The 24,978-nt window shown below is 38.5% G+C and overlaps 1 protein-coding gene and 2 pseudogenes across 6 annotated transcripts in view; all 3 read right to left on the bottom strand.

The window, feature by feature from the left end:
- P4HA1 (prolyl 4-hydroxylase subunit alpha 1) overlaps positions 1–24,978 on the bottom strand; it is a 93,018-nt gene that overhangs the window by 4,059 nt on the left and 63,981 nt on the right. For all 6 annotated transcript variants that reach the window (XM_067710592.1, XM_067710593.1, XM_067710597.1 and 3 more), the window contains 3 exons: positions 13,612–13,711; positions 7,027–7,080; positions 1,595–1,660 (listed from right to left, as the gene is read on the bottom strand). In XM_067710592.1, the coding sequence (XP_067566693.1) occupies positions 1,595–1,660; positions 7,027–7,080; positions 13,612–13,711 (220 nt within the window). The remainder of the gene's footprint in view (positions 1–1,594; positions 1,661–7,026; positions 7,081–13,611; positions 13,712–24,978) is intronic.
- LOC137209209 (vesicle-associated membrane protein 7 pseudogene) lies at positions 5,140–7,014 on the bottom strand (annotated as a pseudogene).
- On the bottom strand, positions 13,894–19,991 carry LOC137209210 (enolase-phosphatase E1 pseudogene; annotated as a pseudogene).

Genomic DNA, 24,978 nt, shown 5'->3' with positions numbered 1-24,978 from the left:
ACTAATGTATCACAAAGCAAAATCCAACTATATGCTATGTTCAAAAGTCACATCTAAAACAAGTGATTTATAGGCAAATGCTGTACCAAAGAAGAGTTTGATCTTAGTATCAAGCACAGTTTAACGCTAAAGGCATTCAGTGATATAAAGAAGTGTATTTTACCATGATAAATATATAATCGATATCAAAGAGCTAATAGCTCTTAAGCAATGAAAAAATTAACTTCAGAGGAATTTAAAAGTTGTGCTATGTGGCCCATCTGAGAAAAGCATTCAAATAATGAAAAAAATGAATACTAATCTAATAAAAATGCTATATATAACTAAAAGGGGATATAATTATCTAATATATAGTCTGACAGTCACAAATAATCTAACATTTATGGATATTGGACCAAATAATATAGCATCAATTTTCTTGTATTTCTTTGCTTTTTTTTAAAAATTTATTTATTTTATGTATTTATTTTTGGCTGCAATGGGTCTTTGTTGCTGCGTGTGGGCCTTCCCTAGTTGCAGCGACGTGTGCGCCACAACTACTGAGCCTGTGCTCTAGAGCCACAAGCCACAACTACTGAAGCCTGTGCACCTAGAGCCTGTGCTCCGCAACAAGAAGCCACCGCAATGAGAAGCCTGCGCACTGCAATGAAGAATAGCTCCCACTCGCCGCAACCAGAGAAAGCCCGCGTGCAGCAACGAAGACCCAACGCAGCCAAAAGGAAAAAAAAGTTATGCACTGCCTTTTGGGGGATACTTGCTCTTAGAATTCAGCCTCATGCTATGAGGAAGCCCAGTCCACATGCTGGTATTCTGGCCAACAACCAGCCTCAACCTCAGCCTTTAAGGTGACCCCAGTGCCAGCCATCATCTGATTGCAAATGCATGAGAGATCCAGAGCAAGAACCATAAATGAAGCCCAATCAACCTCACAACCATGAAAGGTAAGAATCAAACTGTTACTTTAAACCATTCAGTTTTGGGGTGATTTGTTATGCAGCAATAGATAACTGGGGCAAATGATCAAAGCTTTATATATGAATATATAAACAAACAATTTAAAAAAATGAAGATCATACTGTTTTGAAACTAATGAACAATGGGAGAATGGTTACCCTTGAGGAAAGGGCTTCTAGCGTGCTCTAATGTACTATTTCTTGATCTGGGTGCTGATTATGCTAGTGTTCACTTTGTGAAAATTTATCAAGTTATATACTTATGATTTGTACACTTTTCTGATATATTTATCAATAAATTCAAAAGTTTATTAAGATAATGTGTATATATACACATAAATTCCTACAAATACATAGAGTTGCTTATATACACATTATAGATGACTATAGATGACAGTCCATACTCCAAAATATCACATTGCCTCCAAATACTGGAACTAGGTGTAATTTTAACTTTCTTCTTCAGGTTGTAATAAGTACAATCTGAAAAAGTTATAAATGCAAAGAAAAAATTCTTTACTCAGTTGTAAAAAAACGTTAAACTAGGATGTTAAGAGCTAAACAGAACAAACATGTGAACACATCAAAATAAATGAGTCATGTGATCAAATCCCAACTTAAAAATTTTAGCTATAACTTACATAAAACAGCCATGTAGCAATTCTATTTCCTGTCCCCAGCTCTTTGAAAGCATCTGGCTCATCTTTCTGTGAATAAAACACAACTCAGTGGTATAAAATTCAGTAATGCAAATTCTCCAATGGCAACTAACATCATTAATATGCTGAATATTATGCTAAAAACAGCCCCTAAAGGTTCCTTTATAATGTCCAGTGCACTATATATACAACCGGCATTCAGATATTTGTTGGTTGTTGATTCAACCAGTACACTGAATACTTTTGATAAGACCATTCGGGGGGAAAAAACAGATTTGTTAGCCTATATAATGAGAACCAATATCTACTATCCACAGATTATTTTAAAAATTGACACCTATAGTTTTAGCTTCCAAAAAAGCAAGACATGAGAGTCTCTCAGCTACATTCATTAAGTCAATTCTCTGTGGGTAAAAAAAAATTTACCTTGAGATTTACTTTGAACTCATGATCCATTCAAATGTCACTGCTACTATTCTTGGCTGTCTTTTGGGCTGTCAGCACTTTAATCTGGCTGGAGAATTCACGTCTGGCTATTTAAAGCTAAATTAAAATACAGTATAGTCTCTTGGCATTTTCCCAGAAAAATGAAAATCATGTATTTTTCACACAGAAATTTATACACATCAATCTGTCATATCCTCAAATTGTCCGTTAATGTCCTTCAAAGGATGAATGACTAAAACTGTCGTATACCTATACCACAGGATACTATGCAGCAAAAAAAAGGAACACCCTGTTGATATGTTCTGCAAAAACATGGATGAACCTCAAGGGAATTATGCTGAGTGAAAAGAGACAATCTTAAAAGGATACATGCCGTATGTAATATTTACATAACATTTGCAAAATAATTTTAGTGAAGAACAGATTAGTGGTTACCAGCAGTTATGGATGGGAGGCAGAAGGGTATATGTAGCTACAGAGCAGTACCACAAGGGAGTCTTACAGTGATGGTGAGGTTATGTATCTTTATTGTGGTGGTAGTTACATAAAGCTACACATGTAATAAAACTGTATAGACAGACAGACATGAGTGCGAGCATAACTGGTGAAATATGAATAAGCTCTGTTGCTTGTGCCAACACCAATTTCCTGGTTTTGATAGTGTACTACAGTTATGCAAGACATTAACACTGAAGGCGGTTGAGTGAAGGGTGCATGGGATCTCCCTGTATATTTGGGGGGAAACTTCCTAGGAATCTATAATTATTTCAAAATAAAAAGCTATGAAAAAAAATTTAGTTACATTAATGTGAGGACTTAAACTGTAGTCTTTCACATCATCCAAGATCCTCAGACATTTTTCAGTAATTGAAAACAGATGGAAAAGAGACTAAAAATATATTCTTTGCTAGCCTGCCCAGAGAAAGAGTCTAGGATTCTGGGATTAAACCAGTCAAGGAATGTAACACAATACAGACTGTTTTCTTTCCAAAGAATACACTCTTATTAAAAAATGGTAATAGATCAAGAATTTTATTAGAATACTTGGCACATTCCTTAGAATTCATGTAATTATGATAAATCTTAAATTAAGATTTGGTAATGACAATTTATAGCTTGATATGTTAAAATTACTTAACTTTTTAATTTAAAAGGTTAAATATTTATTGATCTTAAGCAAGAGTACTTGGGCAAGAACAACTTTTTAACAAACTGCTTTAATATTATTTATTCTCCAGCCTCTGCATCTATTTTATGGTTTTTATCTTCCTGTCTTTCAAAATGTATTCCTGTAATTTCTTCAGATTTATTGCCCAATTCACTGCAGCTGTCTCTAATCTGTTTAACTTATACACTAAATTTTAAATTTCAACAATTTTTTGACCTAAAGCTTCTGTTTATTTTTCAAATATGTTAAATCATTTCGAGAATTCAGTAATTTTTATCCTCTTTTATTTTTAAAGTATTAGTTATTTTTTTCTATTACTCTTAAATATTATTAATGCCTTCAGTTTGTGCATCATTTAAAACAAGGTATGTGCTTTAAAAAGAATTCTTATACATAAATAGATCAAGAGATGGTTAAGTAATTTATCCCTAAAACATGCACATCATTTTTATTCACGTGTGTGTAAGAAAGGGAAGTAAGCTTTAAGTCTTGGGATTAAAGACATTTGGAAATTATTATTAAGGAATGCCAAATGTTTTCATGGAACAAATGTGTTTTCCAACAGGAAATGCTGATGTAATTAAAAGGCATTAGTGTTGATAAAGAGGACTGAAAAAACATTTGCACTATACATGATCACCAGGAAAAGAGTTCCAGGGGGTTGAAAATATATGTCAAATAAATGAACCAGCATGAATTGAATGGTACAGATGGAAGAACAGGTTGCAGGTGCCAGATTATGTGACACATATAAATATTCAAGGCACATGACTAGGCTAAACAGGTGACTAGGTTTTACAGACCAATTTGTTCTTTCACTGGGAAAATAGTCAAATGTAATATAATGTCCATTTACTGGCATTTATTGATAAGTAAGTGCAATTAGATCTAGGGCAGCAAATATTGTCCTTTCAGATACACACTAAAAGTACACACTAGCTAACAGATGCCAGAGTAGCCAAAGCAGTATAATTACACTCCAGTTTTTTCACGCTGCAGTTACATGGATGTTAGCTAAAATGTCTTGCATTCTTTCATGTATCATACTGTCTACTCTCAAGTTTCACAAAAGAATTCTTCAAAACTAGGCAGATTAAAGAACTTACTAAACCGCAAAGGATGCTCAAATTATTATTCAACACCAGTCAAACCCAAATCCTGGAGTTGATTGCTGACTATATTCAGTTTGGGCTTTTCCACTGTGGTTCTCTTCTTTTTCTTTGGTGAGCCAGAGGAATGTGCCTCCCCATTCCGTCCACTACCCATTCTATTATCTATACAATTGCCCTAAATATCCACCAAAGAAAAAGGAATACGTAAAAAACCACAACCTTCGACAATATTTAAACCACTGTCTTCTTAAATCAACTGCAATGGGGAAACAGAGGATATCAAGCTCTGCGAGGTTTGTGAATGAAAACTTTCTTCCTAAAAGTTAATAATAGGCAGACAAGGATAATTCTGTTTGCTTCTAAGAGGCTAGCAAAACGTTCCCCATCTCACTGAGATAAAATGTTTAATACTTTACCTGCTTGGGCTCCTAGAAACACCAACAATTAATTACAATTCCCAAAATAACAACAATTCTCCATGTATATTGTTTCCAAGCACTTAAAACCCTTCAAAATCAAAGGACATTAAGATGAGATGTTAGCAATACTATCTGTCTCCTGAACTTTTGTGTGCACAAAGGTCATCCATAATTTCAGTAGACAGCTCATAAGACAGGTGGTTTCTAGCTGTGATAGCTTTGTGCAATTATAAACAAAAATGTATCTATAAGTAGATGACACTAGTTAACAAACCAAAGAAACAAAATGCCTTTTTAAGGCTACTGCTGCAATAAATGGTTCGGTCTGAAGTGCACTGGAATAAACTGGTTGATAGGACAAAGATAAATCTGGAGGCATAGAACAATATTAAAACAAAAGAGAGAAAGAAGAGGGTTGAAAAGACTGGCAGACACCATCTGTCAGTATTAAAAGGCCTGAATCAAACGGATTGCTTTTAACTCCCTGTTCTCTCGTATCCTTGGTTAATGATAACTTTATTTCTTCACACAGCTTGGCCATGTAAATCCACCACAGAGAGGTGACACAATAATATAGATGAATATGACTGATAAGATGATGATGATGATGGTGAGCTTGAGATTCTTCACACACATGGCTCGGGCAAGATTTCTGTTGGTTGTTTCGAAGGTGACAGACGAATCCACGAGATTTTCTGTTTTATCTATCAATAATTCCAATCTTTTGCCTTGCTGAGCCACCAGATCTATGTTTCTGACCTTGACTCCTTTAAGTTCATCCACTTGGGCTTGAGTCTCCATCACTTTATCTAGGCCCTTATTCTCGGAGTGATGCTTCGGCTGTGCAGCCAAGACACTTGAGAACTCACTATTCACGGCATACGGAAGCACTGTTTGTGCTCTTGAACCGTTTGTGGTCTGGAACCTCTTTTTTATCTCATTTAGAAAATTAAAGGCTCGGGAACGCTCAAAATCATCATCAGTGATACAAAGATATACAATCCTGTCTTGGCAGATGTAATGAAACAAATAATTGCCATGTAAGTACGTTAGCTTGTTATTTTCAGAAGGTATCTTAGCCAGAATCTGCTCTGTCACCTCCAGGAAGTTGCCTCCACACCAAGCTTGTCTGGCAAGGATAGTGGTTCCCCTGGCAACAGCGAAAAGAATGGCCATGGCTTCGATCTGATCTGTCTGGGCACCGTGTGAGAACTCGGGGATCAGGACAGAGTTGCGCAGGTTAGCGTGGGCTCGCCAACTGCCCGCTCCCAGAGGAGGCTAGACTGGACCTATATAGTTTTTTTATATTCTGTATCTGATAACTGAAGTATCTAACATCCTGGGGGCATCTGTATCTGTTGGCAGGCCTCTGCTTTCAAACTGCCAGAAAAAGCTCCCCATAACACATCATACTCCAGCTAGGATGCGAGAGGAAACTCTTTTGAAGGGTCTTGACTCAAAGCAGATGATTTTCTAGGCCATTCTTTCTTTCTCTGAAGGTGTAATCCTTTTGGAGATTTAGGTTTTATGCAGGTATCTCAGTTCAGTAGCCTACACTATAGCAGGTCCTCTCACAGAGCTATTAATCCCCAAAGCTCTAGATTCCTGGAGGTACATGCCTCCAGCCTCAGCTTTTTTGCTCCCTTTAAACACTGTAATTTTAGTCTCTAGGTTTTCTCTGTTCAGTTTGCCTTTGAGAATTTCCTTTACTTTCTTCAAAGCTCAGCAATGCATTTAAAAGTATGCTAAGTTCTTTTACCCTGTCTCTAGGTATTTTTTACTGCTTTAAAAGGCTTTACAGAATATCTATTCCACCATGCTTCCACAAATTCCAAATAAGCTATGAATTTTTTTTTTAAAGAAGATGTTGGGGGTAGGAGTTTATTAATTAATTAATTTATTTTTGCTGTGTTGGGTCTTCGTTTCTGTGCGAGGGCTTCCTCTAGTTGTGGCAAGCGGGGGCCACTCTTCATCGCGGTGCGCGGGCCTCTCACTATCGCAGCCTCTCTTGTTGCGGAGCACAAGCTCCAGAGGCGCAGGCTCAGTAGTTGTGGCTCACGGGCCTAGTTGCTCCGCGGCATGTGGGATCCTCCCAGACCAGGGCTCAAACCCGTGTCCCCTGCATTAGCAGGCAGATTCTCAACCACTGTGCCACCAGGGAAGCCCAGCTATGAATTTTTAATACTAAAAGAACAGAATTAACATGTCATGCCTAAGCTTCAGTGGAACTCCTTCATTCGCCTTTTTTTTTTTTTTTTTTTAACTTACCCGTGCAAAATCAAAATGGGGTTCATACTGTCCTCCAACTCCATAATTAGCTACCTGAAGGAGAGAAACAAAACATGAATGAAAGAACTATCAAGATTACTATTCAAAAAAACCTACGAGTCCCATTTTGGCCTCTTATATATCACGGTTAGGTACTTTTAAATAAATGAGAAGCAAAGCATTTTTTAAATCAATAAAGAGTTCCTAAAAAACCAAGGATGAAAAACTAAGGACAGCTACTATACGCTATTTTAGAACCTTAGTTAATACGCTTTTCTTTAGCAAATGTTTCGGGGGACATGCTTTTCCTTAATATATAAGAAACTAAAATCTGAATTTGAATTTTAGAATTAAAAATTTCTAGAATTAGAATTTCAATATTTTTATTATTAATTCTTACTAAACACTTTCCTTGGGAATTTAAATCAAGACTCATGTTTTCCAAAGCCCAAAATGCTGGCAAACTCCCAATCTACTTTAATGAAATCCAGTTTCCTACATATTTTTTTTTCTCTACTTAGGTAAAAAAGGGAAGAAGTTAACACCAATTTAATTATTCCTGTTGGAAGGCCATGACAACTTCATTTGGATGTGACAATGCCCCAGCATGAAGCAGCAAAAGAAAGTAAGAGAAATATTTGGTCTGAGCTCAAGTTCCAGATTTCTTAGTTACAATGCAGTATATGTAACTTTGGATACAACCTCAGTTTTCTTATTTGTAAAATAAGGATAATGATACCTTCCTTAACTCCCTCCCTTCCATCCCAATATGACAAAATGCTAAGAAAATGAAAGGAGAGTGTAATTTAAAGAGCATTATTGATTAAATGAAATGAGTGCATAATTAAAAGTGTTGCCCACAGCAAAGTCCAAGTCCTATGTAAATTGTTATTACTGTGGATATTTTACTTCCTATGTTGTAGATGCCTTCGTTGGGTTAGATCAGACTATTAAGTTAGAAATATATCAAGTAGCCTGAAAGAGCCTGTGAAGGTTAGGCAGGTGAGAATAAATACAAATTAGGAAAGAAAAAGACACATCATAGTTTTTTTAAATAACCAAACGAGTACCAAGGAAGTTGTAGATGACCATGGAGTAAATAACTTAATATAAGCAAATTTAAATTCGGGAAGTCCTGTTTTGCACAGTTTCAAAATGCACAAATCTCAGATACCATGGTTTAGCTAACCCTGGACACCAGACCCCCAACAACACAGTGGACATTTCAGTTACCATGTTACATCATTAACTGAGTAACTGCATAAAGTGCAAACATTGCTACTAGCTCTTCAGTTCACAAATTACTATACAAATAACAGCTACATATCATGATCAATGACCAGTCATGTCACTTCTTTCAAAGTTTATCAGTGATTGGTCACTGCATATCTGTTATTCAGTTCATGCACAGACAGCAAAGCATGTAGTTATGCTGCCTCCTTATTTCCCAGTAAAAACCTATGTGATATTTTACAAAAACAGACAGTTAGAAGAAGAAATTGGCCACCAAAGATACAGTACAGCAGAGAAATGGAAAGCATAATGCTGTAAGTGAAATTCAAATCAAATTTAAATGGACTTGGTTCCAGGACAAGATCGGGGAGTAGAAGGACCTGAGCTCAGCTCACCTTTCCTCTCGTGAAAACACCAAAATCACAACTAATGGCTGAAAAACCATCAACAAAAAAGACTGGAACTTACCAAAAAAGATATGCTACTTCCAAAGAAGAAGTCACAACAAGACAGTAGGAGGGATGCATTTGTGATACAAACAAATCCCGTAAGTGTTGAGTGGGTGACCCACAAACTGGAAAATATTTATATCACAGAGGTTCTCCCACAGGAGTGAAAGTTCTGAGCCCCACGTCAGGCTCCCCAGTCTGGGGGTCTGGCATTGAGAGGAGGAGCCCCCAGAGCATTTGGCTTTTAAGGCCAGCAGGGCTTGATCACAGGAACTCCCCAGTACTGGGGGAAACAGAAACTCCACTCTTGGAGGGCACACACAAGGTCTTGTGTGCATGGGAACCCAGGGGAAAAAGCAGTGACTTCATATGAGCCAGGGTCAGACCTACCTGCTGGACTTGGAGGATCTCCTTGGGAGGTGGGGGTGGCTGTGGCTCACTATGGGGACAAGGACACCGGTGGCGGAGACACTGGGAGTACTCACTGGGGTGAGCTGCCCTAAAGGCTGCCACTTTGATGCCAAGACCTGGCCCCACCCAACAGCCCTTAGGCTCCAGTGCTGGGATGCCCCAGGCCAAAAAACCAACAGGACAGAAACACAGGCAGACAGGCTGCTTAAGCCTTCCTGAGCCCACAGCCGCCTGTAAACACATCCCTTGACACGGTCCTGCCCACCAGAGGGACAAGACCCAGCTCTACCCACCAGTGGGCAGGCACCAGTCCTTCTCACTAAGAAGCCTGCACAAGCCTCTTAGACCAGTCTCATCCACTAGGGGGCAGACACCAGAAGCAAGAGGAACTACAATCCTGCAGCCCGTGGGACCTCAAACACAGAAAGTTAGACAAAATGAGACGGCAGAGGACAATGTTCCAGATGAAGGAACAAGATAAAACCCCAGAAGAACTAAGTGAAGTGGAGACAGGCAATCTACCTGAAAAAGAATTCAGAGTAATAGTAAAGATGATCCGAGATCTCAGAAAAAGAATGGAGGCACAGACCGAGAAGATACAAGAGCTAGAAGATATAAAGAACAAACAAACAGAGATGAACAATACAATAACTGAAATGAAAACTACGCCAGAAGGAATCAATAGCCAAATAAATGAGGCAGAAGAATGGATAAGTGAGCTGGAAGACAGAATGGTGGAAATCACTGCTGTGGAAAGGAATAAAGAATGAAAAGAAATGAAGACAGTATAAAAGACCTCTGGGACAACATTAAATGCACCAACGTTCACATTATAGGGGGTCCCAGAAGGAGAAGAGAGAGAGAAAGGACCTTAGGAAATATTTGAGGAGATAGTAGGGGAAGACATCCCTAATATGGGAAAGGAAACAGTCACCCAAGTCCAGGAAGCAGAGGGTCCCATACAGGATAAACCCAAGGAGGGGCATGCTGAGACACATATTAATCATACCAACAAATATTAAAAAGAAAATATTAAAAGCAACAAGGGGAAAGCAACAAGTAACATACAAAGGAATCCCCATAAGGTTATCAGCTGATTTTTCAGCAGACACTCTTCAGGCCAGAAGGGAGTGGCACAATATATCTAAAGTGATGAAAAGGAAAGAACTACAGTCAAAAACACTCTACCCAGCAAGGCTCTTGTTCAGATTCAATGGAGAAATCACAAGATTTACAGATAAGCAAAAGCTAAAAAGAACTCAGCACCACCAGAACAGCTTTACAACAAATGCTAAAGGAACTTCTCTAGGAAGAAAACAAAGGGCCACAACTAGAAACAAGAAAATTACGAAGGTATCACCTCACACTGGTCAGAATGGCCATCATCAAAAAGTCTACAAACAATAAATGCTAAAGAGGGTGTGCAGAAAAGGGAACCCTCTTATGCTGTTGGTGGGAATGTAAATTGGTGGTGCCACTATGGAGAACAGTATGGAGGTTCCTTAAAAAAACTAAAAATAGAGCTACTGTATGATCCAGCAATCCCACTCCTGGGCACTTAGGAAGCAAACTAAATGTCCATCAACAGAGGAATAGATAAAGAAGATGTGGTACATGTATCAGTGGAATTTTACTCAGCCATAAAAAAAGGTATGAAATAATGCCACTTGCAGCAACATGGATGGACCTAGAGACTGTCATACTAAATGAAGTCAGAGAAAGACAAACAGCATATGATCACTGTACATGGAATCTAAAAATGATACAAATGAACTTATTTACAAAACAGAAACAGACTGGCAGACTTCAGAAACAGACTTATGGTTACCAAGGGGAAAGGTCGGGGGGAGGATAAATTAGGAACTTGGGATTAACATATACACACTACTATATATAAAATAGATAACTAATAAGGACATACTGTATAGCACAGGGAAATCTACTTGGTACTCTGTGATAACCTATATGGGGAAAGAATCTGAAAAAGAATAGATATACATATATGTATAACTAAATCACTTTGCTGTCCACCTGAAACTAACACAACATTGTAAATCAACTATACTCCAATACTAAAAAAACCCCTCATGCTGAGCCCCCCTCCTCCACCCCCCACCCCCCCCCACCCCCGCCAAAAAAGAAATCAGACTTAAATGCAGACACAGAAGGAAAGGCTGACAAGGAAAATGCTTCTAACTTTTGCTGTTTGAGAAACTCTAGATACGCAGTCAGAGGAATGTGGTGAAGGTAAACTTACTAACATAAGGAAAGTGATCATGATGAAAAGGATGAAGAAGATGTCTTAGAGGAAGTGACTGGAAAAAAATCGACAATAAAAGATCCCTCAGAGATATTTAACAACATTGAAAGCACAAAGGATAAAATGTTGAAAGCCGATCCAAACTTAGAAGTATGACAATTTGCGAAGGAAGAGAAAAGATGCTCACTCTGTATCATAAGTTTCACAAATGAGATGAAGGAACATAAACTATTCTTGGTAAGTGTTTACAAAGAAATAAAACACTGTAATCCTCAATATTTCTAATATTTTATAATACTGAGACAATTCAATAGAGAAGACTAGTTTTCAACAAATGATGCTGGGACGATTGGCTAACCACATGAAAAGAATGAAGTTGGACCTCTATCTTACACCATATATAAAAATTGACTCAAAATGGATCAAAGACCTGAATGTAAGAAAGAAAACCATAAAAATTGTAGGAAAAACCACAGGTGTAAATCTTTATGTCCTTGGATTAGGCAATGGTTTCTTAAACACCTTAAGCCAAAGTAACCAAAAAAAGACCTATCAGACTTCATAGAAATTAAAAATATTTTGCCAAAGGACACCATCAAGAAAGTGAAAGACACACCACAGAACGGGAGAAAATATTTGCAACCCATACACCTAATATGGGTCAAGTATTCAGAACACATAAATCACACAACTCAACAATAAAAACAACCCAATAAAAAATAGGCAAAGGATTTGAATAAAAATTTTTTCAAAGATATAAAAATGGCTGGGGCTTCCATGGTGGCACTGTGGTTGAGAGTCTGCCTGCCAGTGCAGGGGACATGGGTTCAATCCCTGGTCCAGGAGGATCCCACATGCCATGTAGCAACTAAGCCCGTGCGCCACAACTACTAAGCCTGGCTCTAGAGCCCGTGAGCCACAACTGCTGAGCCCACGCACTAGAGCCCACGAGCCACAACTACTGAGCTTGCGTGCTGCAACTACTGAAGCCCACGCGCCTAGAGCCCATGCTCCTCAACAAAAGAAGCCACCGCAACGAGAAGCCCATGCACCACAATGAAGAGTAGCCCCTGCTCTCTGCAACTAGAGAAAGCCTACATGTAGCAACGAAGACTGAACAGAACCAAAAATAAATAAAATTTTTAAAAAATGGCCAATAACTCATGAAAAGATACTCCACATCATTAGCCATCAGGGAAACGCAAATAAGAACCATGATGAGATAGCACTTCAAACATACCAGAATGACCTTAATAAAAAAACTGGACAAGAACAAGTGTTGGCAAGGATGTGAAGAAAATGGAACCCTCATACATTGCCAATGGGATTGTAAAACAGTGCAGCCATTCTGGAAAAGTTTGGCAGTTCCTCAAATATTAAAGTTACCACATGACCCAGCAATTACATATGTAGGTTTATACCCAAGAGAAATTTAAATGACATTTGTACGAAAATTTGTAGACAAATAGCATTAGTCATAATAGCCAAGGAGTGGAAACAATCCAAAAGCCCTCCAACTGATAAATAAATAAAACGTGGTATATCCAAACAAGAGAATGTTAATATTATTCAGCCATGAAAAAGAATAAAGTGCTGATACATTCTACAACATGGATATACCTTAAAAACATTGTCAAATGAAATAAGCCAGATACACTAGGCCACATATTGTATTACTCCATTTATATGAAATATTTAGAATAGGCAAACTTACATAGAGAAGGTAGAGAAGCAGTTGCCAGGGGCACTAGGGAGGGGGAATGGAGAGTGACTACTTAACTGAGGTTTCTTTGGAGGTGATGAAAATAGTGTTGATGATTGTACAATCATGTGAATATTAAAATCAGGGTAAATTTTATGGTATGTGAATTATTTCTTACTAGAAAACAGAAAAAAATAATTTATTAAAAAAAAAAAACTGCCATGGCCACCTGACAGGCCTAGGAATGAAAAAAAAAATCACAGTGTACTTAATAAATACTAGTGTTACATATTTTTCATTTCCCTATACATTTATACTCAACAGTAAGAGTTCTTAATGTCTTGACAAAAAATTTTAAAGGTCACAGAACAATTTTTCCTACTGATTATTAAGATCACTGTACATGGTTTCAGCTTATATATTCACTTTTACAGTCTCAAAGTATCATGCAAATTGAGTACTGCTTGTACAGTGACAGAAAAAATCTCATCTGAAGCATCTTTTGAAGAAGTGTAGGTGTGATTACCTACCTGTAATTCCTCTGCTGTGGAGACATCTAGTCCTGTGAGATCTTGTATTCTCATATTAATTCGAGACACCACAGGGTTTTCATAGCCAGAGAGCCAGGCACTAAAAACAAGAAAAAAATTATTAGTTTTACTGATAAAGTTTCAATACATGAAGACCAATAGCTGTCATTTAAAAAGCCCTAATATACAGGCCATTAAGGCTTTATCTATAGGCATTTACTTCATTTGCTTCTTTGATATGATTTTTTTTTTTTTTTTTTGCAGTACGCGGGCCTCTCACCATTGTGGCCTCTCCCGTTGCGGAGCACAGGCTCCGGACTCGCAGGCTCAGTGGCCGTGGCTCATGGGCCCAGCCGCTCCGTGGCATGTGGGATCTTCCCGGACCGGGACACGAACCCACGTCCCCTGCATCAGCAGGTGGACTCTCAACCACTGCCCCACCAGGGAAGCCCTTTGATACGATTTTTACTAATGATGTTGTAATTTTTAAAAGATGTTACATTCTACAGTTAGAGGTTGGAAAGGGAAAAAAACTAATATCATTTATTACTGAGTTTTTATGAAAACAGATGGATTAATGTAAGAAGACTATATAGGACTATCTACACTGAGAATTTTTTTAATTCTGGAAAAATACATACATCAAAATGAAAACAACTGTTCCTTCTAGATAAGGTATAGGAACTGGCCAAGGTGAAGGTCAGGGGTTTTAGCCTGATTTATATAATGCTAATGTTTTATAAGAAAAATTCATGTATTACTTGCCTAAATAAAAAAAGTTTTAAAAGGTACCCAACACACCCAGTAGGATAGCTATAACCAAAAAGGTGTTGGTGATGATGTGAAGAAATTGGAACCCTCATATATTGCCGGTAGGAATGTAAAATGGTGCAGCCACTTTGGAAAACACTTTGGCAGTTCCTCAAATTGCTAAACACAGAGTTACCATATGACCTAGCAATTCCACTCCTAGGTATATACCGAAGAGAAATTAAAATGTGTGGTCATACCAAAACTTGTACGTAAGTATTCATAGTAGCATTATTAATAATGGCCAAAAAGTGGAAATAATACAAATGTCCATCAACTGATAGATACAAAAAATGTGATATATCCATAAGACAGATTATTGTGTCATGAAAAGGAAGTAATGATACATGCCACCACACGGATGAACCTTGAAACCATTATGTTAAGAAAGATAAGTCAGATACAAAAGGTCACACATTATGATTCCATTAATATGAAATGTCCAGAACAGGCAAATCAATACAGAAAGTAGATTAGTGGTTGCCACGAGAAGGCAGTATTAAGGAATGACTCTTAATGGGTACAGGATTTTCTTTTGGGGTGGTGAAAATGTTCTGGAATTAGATAATGGTGATGACTGCAAAGCTAAAAAAGACTAAAAACCACTGAACTGTATACTTTAAAGGGTAATTTTATGGTATGGGAACTATAGCTCAATAACATGGCACAGCAAAATTCAGCTCTCTCCTTTACATATGCTTTTTCCCAGTCTATTAGACTTTTTCTTTCTTCACTTCTCTCATCAAGCTTTGGTCCATCATTTCAACAGTATTCTTTTTTTGCGGGGGGAGGGGGAGCCACGTCATGCAGCTTGCAGGATCTTCGTTCCCCAACCAGGGATCGAACCCGTGCCCCCTGCAGTGGAAGCGTGGAGTCCTAACCACTGGACCGCCGGAGAATTCCCTCAACAGCATCCTTGACTAAAAGCCTAAACTCACCTGTCTGGCAAAAAAACACAAGCCTGATGAATTTCTTTTCTCCAAGCTTATACCTATAACACCAAATCGTATTGGAAAAAGTCATGAGATAGGGCAGATATGTTCCACTAAAAATTCATGAACACTGGGACCTCCTTGGTGGCACAGTGGTTAAGAATCCGCCTGCCGGGCTTCCCTGGTGGCGCAGTGGTTAGGAATCTGCCTGCCAATGCAGGGGTCATGGGTTCAAGCCCTGGTCCGGGAAGATCCCACATGCTGTGGAACAACTAAGCCCATGCGCCGCAGCTACTGAGCCTGTGCTCTACAGCCTGTGAGCCACAACTACTGAGCCAGTGTGCCACAACTACTGAAGCCCGCGCGCCTAGAGCCTGAGCTCCGCAACAAGAGAAGCCACCACAATGAGAAGCCAAAGCACCACAATGAAGAGTAGCCCCTGCTCGCTGAAACTAAAGAAAGCCCACACACAGCAAAAAAGACCCAATGCAGCCAAAAGTAAATAAATAAAATAAAATTAAAAAAAAAAAAAAAAAAAGAATCCGCCTGCCAATGCAGGGGACACGGGTTCAAGCCCTGGTCCAGGAAGATCCCACATGCCGCGGAGCAACTAAGCCCTGTGCACCACAGCTACTGAGCCTGCGCTCTATAGCCCGCGAACCACAACTACTGAACCTGCGGGCTCCAATTACTGAAGCCCGTGCTCCACACCAAGAGAAGCCACTGCAATGAGAAGCCCGCACACCACAATGAAGAGCAGCCCCGGCTCAAAGCAACTAGAGAAAGCCCACGAGCGGCAACGAGACCCAACACAGCCAAAAACAACAAAACAAAACAATCATGAACACTAACTCCAAATGGGCCTTACTCTCGCCTCTATTCTGAACCCCAACCCACCTCAGACTCCTTCACTCAGTGGATTACATATCTCCTATGTCACAGATAAAATAGAAACCATACAATCTTTTCCTTATACATAGTTCATTCTAGTTCATTCCAGTTCCAAGAGGAGATTTCTCTCCATTATCTAAGGCCAATCCTCTGCCTTAGATTCTATTATCTCCTGCCATTTTAGGAACCATAAATCATTGATGAGCCCTTCTCTCTCTCATATAATCAACATCTCTTCTCAATAATTCCTCCCACAGCTTTTAACAGGGCTTAAGACTTTCCCATTAAATAAATAAGCAAAAATTTTAAATTCTTTCCCTCAATTCTTTCTCTCTCCAGCCACCAATTTCTTTCTCCTCCATCTTCAAGTCAACCTTTTCACTGACTCCTCACTTCTCAATCCATTCCAATTTAGCTTTAGTCCCCATCACTCCATCAAAACTGCTCTTGCTAATATCTCACCCATAACCCTACTATGCTCCTAAATCTAACAAGATTTTCCCATTCTCATAGTATTTGCTCTTTTAGTAACATTTCAGAATGTTCATCCTTCTTGAAACTCTCCTCCTGACTCATTCATTCTCCAGGTATTCCTTTAGTCTCTCTGGATGTTCCATCCTGGTCTCCCTGACAGCCTCTCACACTGTATTTTGTCTTTCTCCCAGTGCCCCAGCAGCACTTATTCAACAATGTTTCTTCTTGTCCTAAGGCTAGTGCACATGCTCATCTCTACCCAGAGTATTCTTCTGCTTAACTTTGCAAATTTAAGGCTTTGGATTATCATTTTAGTTGTCTCTTCTTCAGAGAAGCCTTCCTTGACTCCTCCCTGTGCCAGACCAGGTTTTTGTTTTGTTTTGTTTTTGGAACAGTAAGAGGGAAAAGTTTTTAACTAATCACATGAAATTGACATGACATGCTATTATAAGTAAAGGAAGATAAATAATACTGTTACAAAATTTACATTTCTCACATCCCTTTCAGAGGAAAATGCATTAGGATTCCTCTTGATCTGATGGACTGATTTCCGTAAAATTGTTTTTTTTTTGATAGTAAATAACAGTATATTTTCTCAGACTGCTAAGAAGTGGTCAGAAAGGCAACTACAAAATCTATAATGAAAACAACTGACAGGATTAGGGCTGTTTCATGAAATACTAAGAACTATATCTCTTTTTTGGCTGTTAAATCAATGCACCTTTTCACTGGTAAAGCAATTGTTTGCTGTACCACAGAAAAGGTGCACTGATTTAAAGATCTTCTTCTTAAGTAATATACATTCAATTGTTCAAAACTGAAGTGAGTTTTCTTTCTAATGTTGCCCTCTTTTGGAGAACAAGCAAATATCTTTGTCTTTTGTATATAGTTAGGCAAATATTGTGAAATGCAGCTCTTGTGATCTAAATTTTATTCCCTCACAATTAAACGGGGGCAATTAATTATTATTAGGAATAAGCCTTTGAAACACTTCCAGCTTTTAAAACAGCAAGGCTTCTGAATAACTTCTCAAAACTAGCTTTCCATTTTGGTGCATGACCTGATACCTGACACATTTGATCTGTATTTTAGTCATTTCTTCTAATATCTACACTTTGCCTTCAATAAGGGTTAGTGTTGTGGTTTCAAACAATTTTTACATATAATAGAGTAAGTTTTCATTTCACCGAACTGAGTTTTTCCACTCATGTACCTGTGAAAGGTAATTTGAGCACACACATATTTGCATACATATTTGTGTGTATACATATACATTTTTTAAAGTAAGTCACTTTTACCATTAAAATAAAGCTAGACAACAGGGAAACTACGAGGAACAGTTTGTCTTCCTTAGAAATCCTTTTCTAGGCTGAGAAGGGCAAGTACAATTTGCTGAAGGATTTGATGAAGCTCTAGTCTTTTCATCATGTGTTAATCCCACACTGTCATGTCTTATCACCACAGCTACATACATATCCACTTCCTCAGTAGCACTAGCCTCGAGGTGTAATCTTATCATAAACAGGACATTGCTGACCAAGCACTCAATACTGTTTGTAATCATTCAGCAACTCATTCTCCACTTTGCCCAATATTGGTATCAAAGTAACACTGACAACTCACCAATATCTTCCTCTGTACACTGCCCAAAATAGATATACACGTTCATTCAAGCTTCTCCATTTCCTAACTGCTGGAGCTACATCTTCAAAGAATGCTACTTTCATGCACCCAGCTGTGAATGCTGCCCGCCACGCCACGTAGCCCTGAAGTTATTTCAGTACCAAGGTCTTTTGGTCCAGAGACATTTGCCAGCACACATTATCTACCACAGCACGGACCATCTATTTTGCGTCATCCACTCCATTTCCCAGATGCTGTAGGGATCAGAATACCCCAACCCCATGGGAATCCTCTTCAGCCTGTTTCCCCAAAAGACTGAGGTCCTGGGACTTCCCTGATGGTCCAGTGGGTAAGACTCCACACTCCCAATGCCGGGGGCCCAGGTTCGATCCCTGGTTGGGGAACTAGATCCCGCATGCATGCTGCAACTAAGAGTTTGCATGCCACAACTAAGAAGTCCACATGAAGCAACTAAGAGTCTGCATACTGCAACTAAGAAGCGCGCATGCCGCAACTAAAGATCCCACATGCTGCAAACTAAAGATCCCACATGCTGCAACTAAGACCCAGCACAGCCAAAATAAATAAATAAATATTAAAAATTTTGAGGTCCTGCTGGCACTCCTCTTCTTTCCAAGAGGAAAGAAGTATCTTTGTCTCTTTGTTAAGATACTCAATGTTTTCTTTGATGTAAAGAAATTGTTCTTCACAAAACTAATCAAGTGGTACCTTTAATATCTAATGGATCACGGTGACTTTGGTGGGCAGCTACTGGATGCTACTATGAGAATCACCCTATATTGGGAGGTGGGAGAGTAGTGGCACCTGTGCCTGCAGAACGATCGTGGGCGTCTCACAGCCCTCCGTTAATCTCAGGGTTGGCAACTACCTGCAACCTGAAGCACATCAGGGAGACGCTACCTCCATGCACCTGGAAGTGGAGAAGGCAGCCACTCCAATATGTTTTTATAGTACTACATATCCTTCCTTTGTGGCATTTATAACAATTGTACATTAATTTGTTATTTGATTAAGGTAAGACATCTTCATTCAACTACTAGTTCCAAACACGTATAAATTCTGCCTGGTTTTGCTCACCACTATATCCATAGTGCCTGGCACACAGTAGATGCTCAATAAATATTTGCTGAATGAATGAATCCTGAAGATGTCTTAGAACTAATCCAAGATTTATTTTACTTTACCATAAGTATCTGTCTGATGATCTCATGCAAATTTATAGGGATTGGCCAGGTAGAATTCCTCTATGTCACAGAAATAGGAAGGATCCAAGAATTTTATTGTTATAAAGGATGTAGCTGATAAACACACTAAGAACTTATTTCTTCCAATTCTGACCAAGTTCCTGGTAGAACTAATCTCGTATGTCAATGTACCTTTTTTGCCTGGCAACAATTTCATAGATTTTTGAATTTTATAAGCAACCAACTACTGACTTGATTTTTATAGATAACTGCAACACAAGATTGGCAAGTGTTCTAATAAAGTTTCAAACTAAATACATCTTGATAAAATAACTGTTCCTATTTCATCCTGGAACCTATCACCCAAGAGAACCTGGTCTTCTGACATCTTCAACTTTCTTCTCTGCTACCACCAATACTTAAGCATCTATTCTTACATTTTTCTCTTGTAAGAGAAGAGAAGAAGCATTGTCCTTTGGTAGAAGCATTGTCCTTCAGCCTTTCAGAGGCTAGAGCATCTATCTATGCTTTTGAATCTACCTTTTCCATAGGCCTTACTCCAGCAGTTATTGCCTCCCTTTCTATCTTTAATCTTTTCCTTGCTTACTAACTCTTCAGACTGAAGTCTCCTGTTATCAAGAACACATTTACTTTTGCCATTTTAGCAAATTATCATTCCAATCTTTTACTTTTATAGTTTTAAAATTATGGAAGCAAGAAATGCTTGTTATATTCAACAAATGGTTCAGGGACACTGGATAACCATATGCAAAACAAAGAAGATGGACCCCTACCTCACACCATAATAAAAAAATTAACTCAGAAGGGATTAAAGACCTAAATATATAAGCTAACATTACAAAACTTTTAGAAAAAAAATTGGCATACGGTTTAGCTATGACCTCAAAAGTACAAGCAGCAACAACAAAAATAAACAGGACATCATCAAAATAAAACGTTTGTGCCTCAAAAGACATGAATTTCAGAACAGCATTATTCATAATAGCCAAAAAAGTAGAAATAACCCAAATATCTATCAACAGATAAGATAGATACAAGGTGGCATATCCATACAAAAGAATGTTGTTCAGCCATACCTTGAAAACATGCCAAGTGAGAAGCCAGACACTAAAAGTCCGTGTAGTATATAAAAAATATCCAGAAGAGGCAAATCCATAATGACAGAAAGCAGCTTAGTGGTTGCCCAGGGCTGGGGCAGGGAGAGGATTATGGATTAAGTGGTTATGGCTAAGGAGTATAATGAAAATGTTCTAAAATTAATTGTGGTGATGGATGCACAAGTCTCTGCATATACTAAAAATGACTGACTTGTACACTTCAAATGGGTGAATCAATAAAGCTATTTTTTAAAGAAATACTTATTATAAAAATTTCAAACAGGGTGCCACAGTGGTTAAGAATCCACCTTCCAATGCTGGGGACACAGGTTCAACCCCTGGTCGGAAAACTAAGATCCCACATGCCGTGGGGCAACTAAGCCAGCACACTCCAACTACTGAGCCTGCGCACCACAACTACAGAGAAGCCCGCGTGCCTCAAATACAGAACCCACGCTCTCTGGAGCCCACACACCACAACTAGAAAGCCCGTGCGCAACAACTATTGAGCCTGCATGCTCTGGTGCCCATGCACCACAACTAGAGAGAAACCCACACGCCACAACGAAGAGGCCCCGCGCTGCAACGAGAGACTCCACGTGCCGCAACTAAGACCCAACGCAGCCAAAAATAAAATTAAACAAAATTTTAAAATTTTCGAACAGTATAAAAGTGTATGAAGTTCCTTTCCTAGTCCCACTCCTCACAGGTAAACAGTATTAACAAATAGATATGTATCCTCTCAACAGTTTCCCCCGTGTATAAACAAACATACAGAGAGAATTAAAAAAAAAAAGAATCCACCCTTCAATCTTTCACCATAATATACACATACACTTTCTCCCCCTGAAAATACTTCTGACATCTTTCCTAGTCAATACACATAGCACTGCCTCATTTTTAAAAAATTACTGTGGTTAAACAATACACAACATAAAATTAACCACTTTAACCATTTTTTAAAATATGGTAAAATACACATAAAATTAACCACTTTAACCATTTTTAAGTGTACAATTCAGTGGTGTTAAGTACACTCACAAGGTCACACAACCATCACCACTATCTATTTCCAAAACTTTTTCTTCATCCCAAACTGAAACTCTGTACCCATTAAATAATAATGTGCCATTTCCCTCTCCTCCCAGCCCCTGGTAACCTCTAATACACTTTTTGTCTGTATGAATTTGCCTATTCTAGGTACCCCCTGTAAGTAGAATCATACCATATTTGTCCTTTTGTACCTGGCTTATTTCACTTAGTATAATGTCCTCAAAGTTCACCCATGTCATATAGCATGTATCAGAATTTCATTCCTTTTTAAGGCTGAATATAGTCCATAATTTGTTTATACCACATTTTGTTTAACCATTCATCTATTAATGGATACGTGGGTTGCCTCCACCTGTTGACTACTGTGAATAATGCTGTTATGAACATGGGTGTACAAGTAATCTGTTTGAGTCCCTTCTTTCAATTTTTGGGGGTATATACCTAGAAGTGGAATTTCTGCATCATATCATAATACTATGTTTGACTTTGTGAGGAACTGCCAGCCTGTTTTCCAAAGCAACTGTAACACTTTACATTTCCATTCCTCATTGTTTTTTAAACTACTGCTTTTCTTTTTAAAATAAAATACCTTTAATTTCAAAATGACCACGAAGGTCAGTCAATAAAGCACTGGTTAAATAAGGTTGTTTCTAATTTTTCTCTAGTACAAACAATATTGTAACAGAAATTTCTGTATATCTTTGCATACTTATGGGAATATCTCTGTAGGACAAATTCCTAGATGTGGAACTGCTAGATGACTTTTACATTTTTTTTTTTTTTTCCGGTATGCGGGCCTCTCACTGCTGTGGCCTCTCCCGCTGCGGAGCACAGGCTCCAGACGCGCAGGCCCAGCGGCCACGGCTCACAGGCCCCCAGCCGCTCCGCGGCATGTGGGATCCTCCCGGACCGGGGCACGAACCCGCATTCCCCGCATCGGCAGGCGGACTCTCAACCACTGCGCCACCAGGGAAGCCCCGACTTTTACATTTTGATAAATGTCAAATTGCCCTCCAAAAAAGTTTCAGTGATTTATGCTTCTATCAACTGTTTATGAGAGTGCCCATTTCATAAAATCCTTGCCAGTATCAATCTTTTCAATCTTTGCCAATCTTAGAGGCAAAAATATTTTAATTTTTTAACTTTTTAAAAAAAGTTTTGATCTGCACTTCTTGTTATATCACAAATGATCTCAATAGAAGGTTTGAGGCTTAGCAGTTAAGCCTCAGATGAGAGAAAGTCATTGATAACTGCAGCTTAAATATAAACTTATCTTAACTGTGGTTCTGCCATAGTCATTAGAGAGGAAAATGAGTTCTACATAAGAAGTTATTTCACTTAATTTGACTTTTACATGAAAACCTCTCCAAAATATACTAAGATTTTCCTAAGCTGGGGAACTCCATATGTTTAAAACATTTTATTCATCTAGATCCCACCCTTAAAGCATTACTGCTAATCTGTCTTCAACAACATTATTGTAGACCTACCGGGTAGTTGAAGAAATTAGCTCTGAGTTGTTTTAACACTGCTAAAAATTCAGTGGAGACAATGATACTGTAATATGTTAACTGTCTATTCTTTAGGATCTGGAAGTCTTACTCCTACATTAAATTAAGTAATCGGAAATCAACATTCTTTCTTCTAGTACTCAGTGCTTTAACTGAGTTAGAATGTAAAGTTATAATATTTACTATAACAGGAAAAAAAATCATTTGAACAACATTCTTTATCTTTTGTAAAATTATAATTGCAAATGTCAACTAAGTTTTACAGTGTTTTTTCCACAAAACATAATTTAGTGCCAGGAAAAAAACAGAATTCTTTCTCCAGATAATTTTATATATGTGTCCTTTTTTTCCATTAATAACTAGATAACCCAAAATATATTTCTTTTGTTCTTAATGACAGGAACCTGAGAGCTACGTTGTACATGCAGAGTAACACTGCAATATGTTTTTTTCATTTCTAATGAATTTCTACTGTTAAAAAATCTTTATTATTCTTTTAATATATGCTTTTAAAAATATCACTGGAATGCTTTATTTAAATAGGAGAAACATTCTCACACTGCATGACTATATTTCGAATACTAAGGAAGGCATGCTCAAGCAAACAGACACCATTTTGGAGGTTTTGAAGATTGTTATAAAACCTCCAAAGGAAATATGATTAATATAATTTGAATGCCACTATGTGATTTTTTGCAAAGGCAAAAGATAATTCAGGGCCCAAAGTGCCAATTACAGAGGGCAAAACTTTCAATAATTCTCCTCTAAGTGCTTAATAGTTAACAAAGAAAGGTTAATCATCCACACTGGGAATTTATCCAGTCCCTTTGGTTCTTAGTGGGACAATTATACAACACTATAGATCTATCCATTTCAGTTATCTCAATCTGAGAACCACTGTTCTACCCAACAGAAGGCAATGCTGTTGTTAAAAGTTATGCCAATTTGGACTTCCCTGGTGGCACAGTGGTTAAGAATCCACCTGCCAGGCTTCCCTGGTGGCGCAGTGGTTGAGTGTCCACCTGCCAATGCAGGGGACACGGGTTCGTGCCCCGGTCCGGGAAGATCCCACATGCCGCAGAGCAGCTGGGCCCCGTGAGCCATGGCCACCTGGCCTGCGTGTCCAGAGCCTGTGCTCCGCAACGGGAGAGGCCACAACAGTGAGAGGCCCGCGTACCACAAAAAAAAAAAAAAAAAAAAGAATCCACCTGCCAATGCAGGGGACGCGGGTTCCAGCCCTGGTCTGGGAAGATCCCACATGCCACTGAGCAACTAAGCCTGTGCACCACAACTAGTGAGCCTGCGCTCCAGAGCCTACAAGCCACAACTACTGAGCTCGCGTGTCACAATTACTGAAGCCCGCGCGCTTAGAGCCCATGCTCCACAAGAGAAGCCACCGCAATGAGAAGCCCGCGCACCGCAACAAAAAGTAGACCCTGTTCACCACAACTAGAGAAAAGCCTGTGTGCAGCAACAAAGACCCTACACAGCCAAAAATAAATTATTTTAAAATTATTCATTAAAAAAAATTATTACACTTAAAAAAAATCTGATTATCATTCAAAGCTATTTGCGTGGGGGTGGGATGGCAGTGGGATGAATTGGGAGATTGGGATTGACATCTATACACTAATATGTATAAAATAGATAACTAATAAGAACCTGCTGTATAAAAAATTAAATTAAATTAAAAAAAACAAAGCTATTTGCATTGATCTCTATATTGTAAAAATATTAATATATGTTTACA

This window comes from Pseudorca crassidens, chromosome 16 (assembly GCF_039906515.1).
Source record: "Pseudorca crassidens isolate mPseCra1 chromosome 16, mPseCra1.hap1, whole genome shotgun sequence".
NCBI classification, from domain to species: Eukaryota; Metazoa; Chordata; class Mammalia; order Artiodactyla; family Delphinidae; genus Pseudorca; species Pseudorca crassidens.
This window is presented reverse-complemented; position numbering and strand designations above follow the sequence as displayed.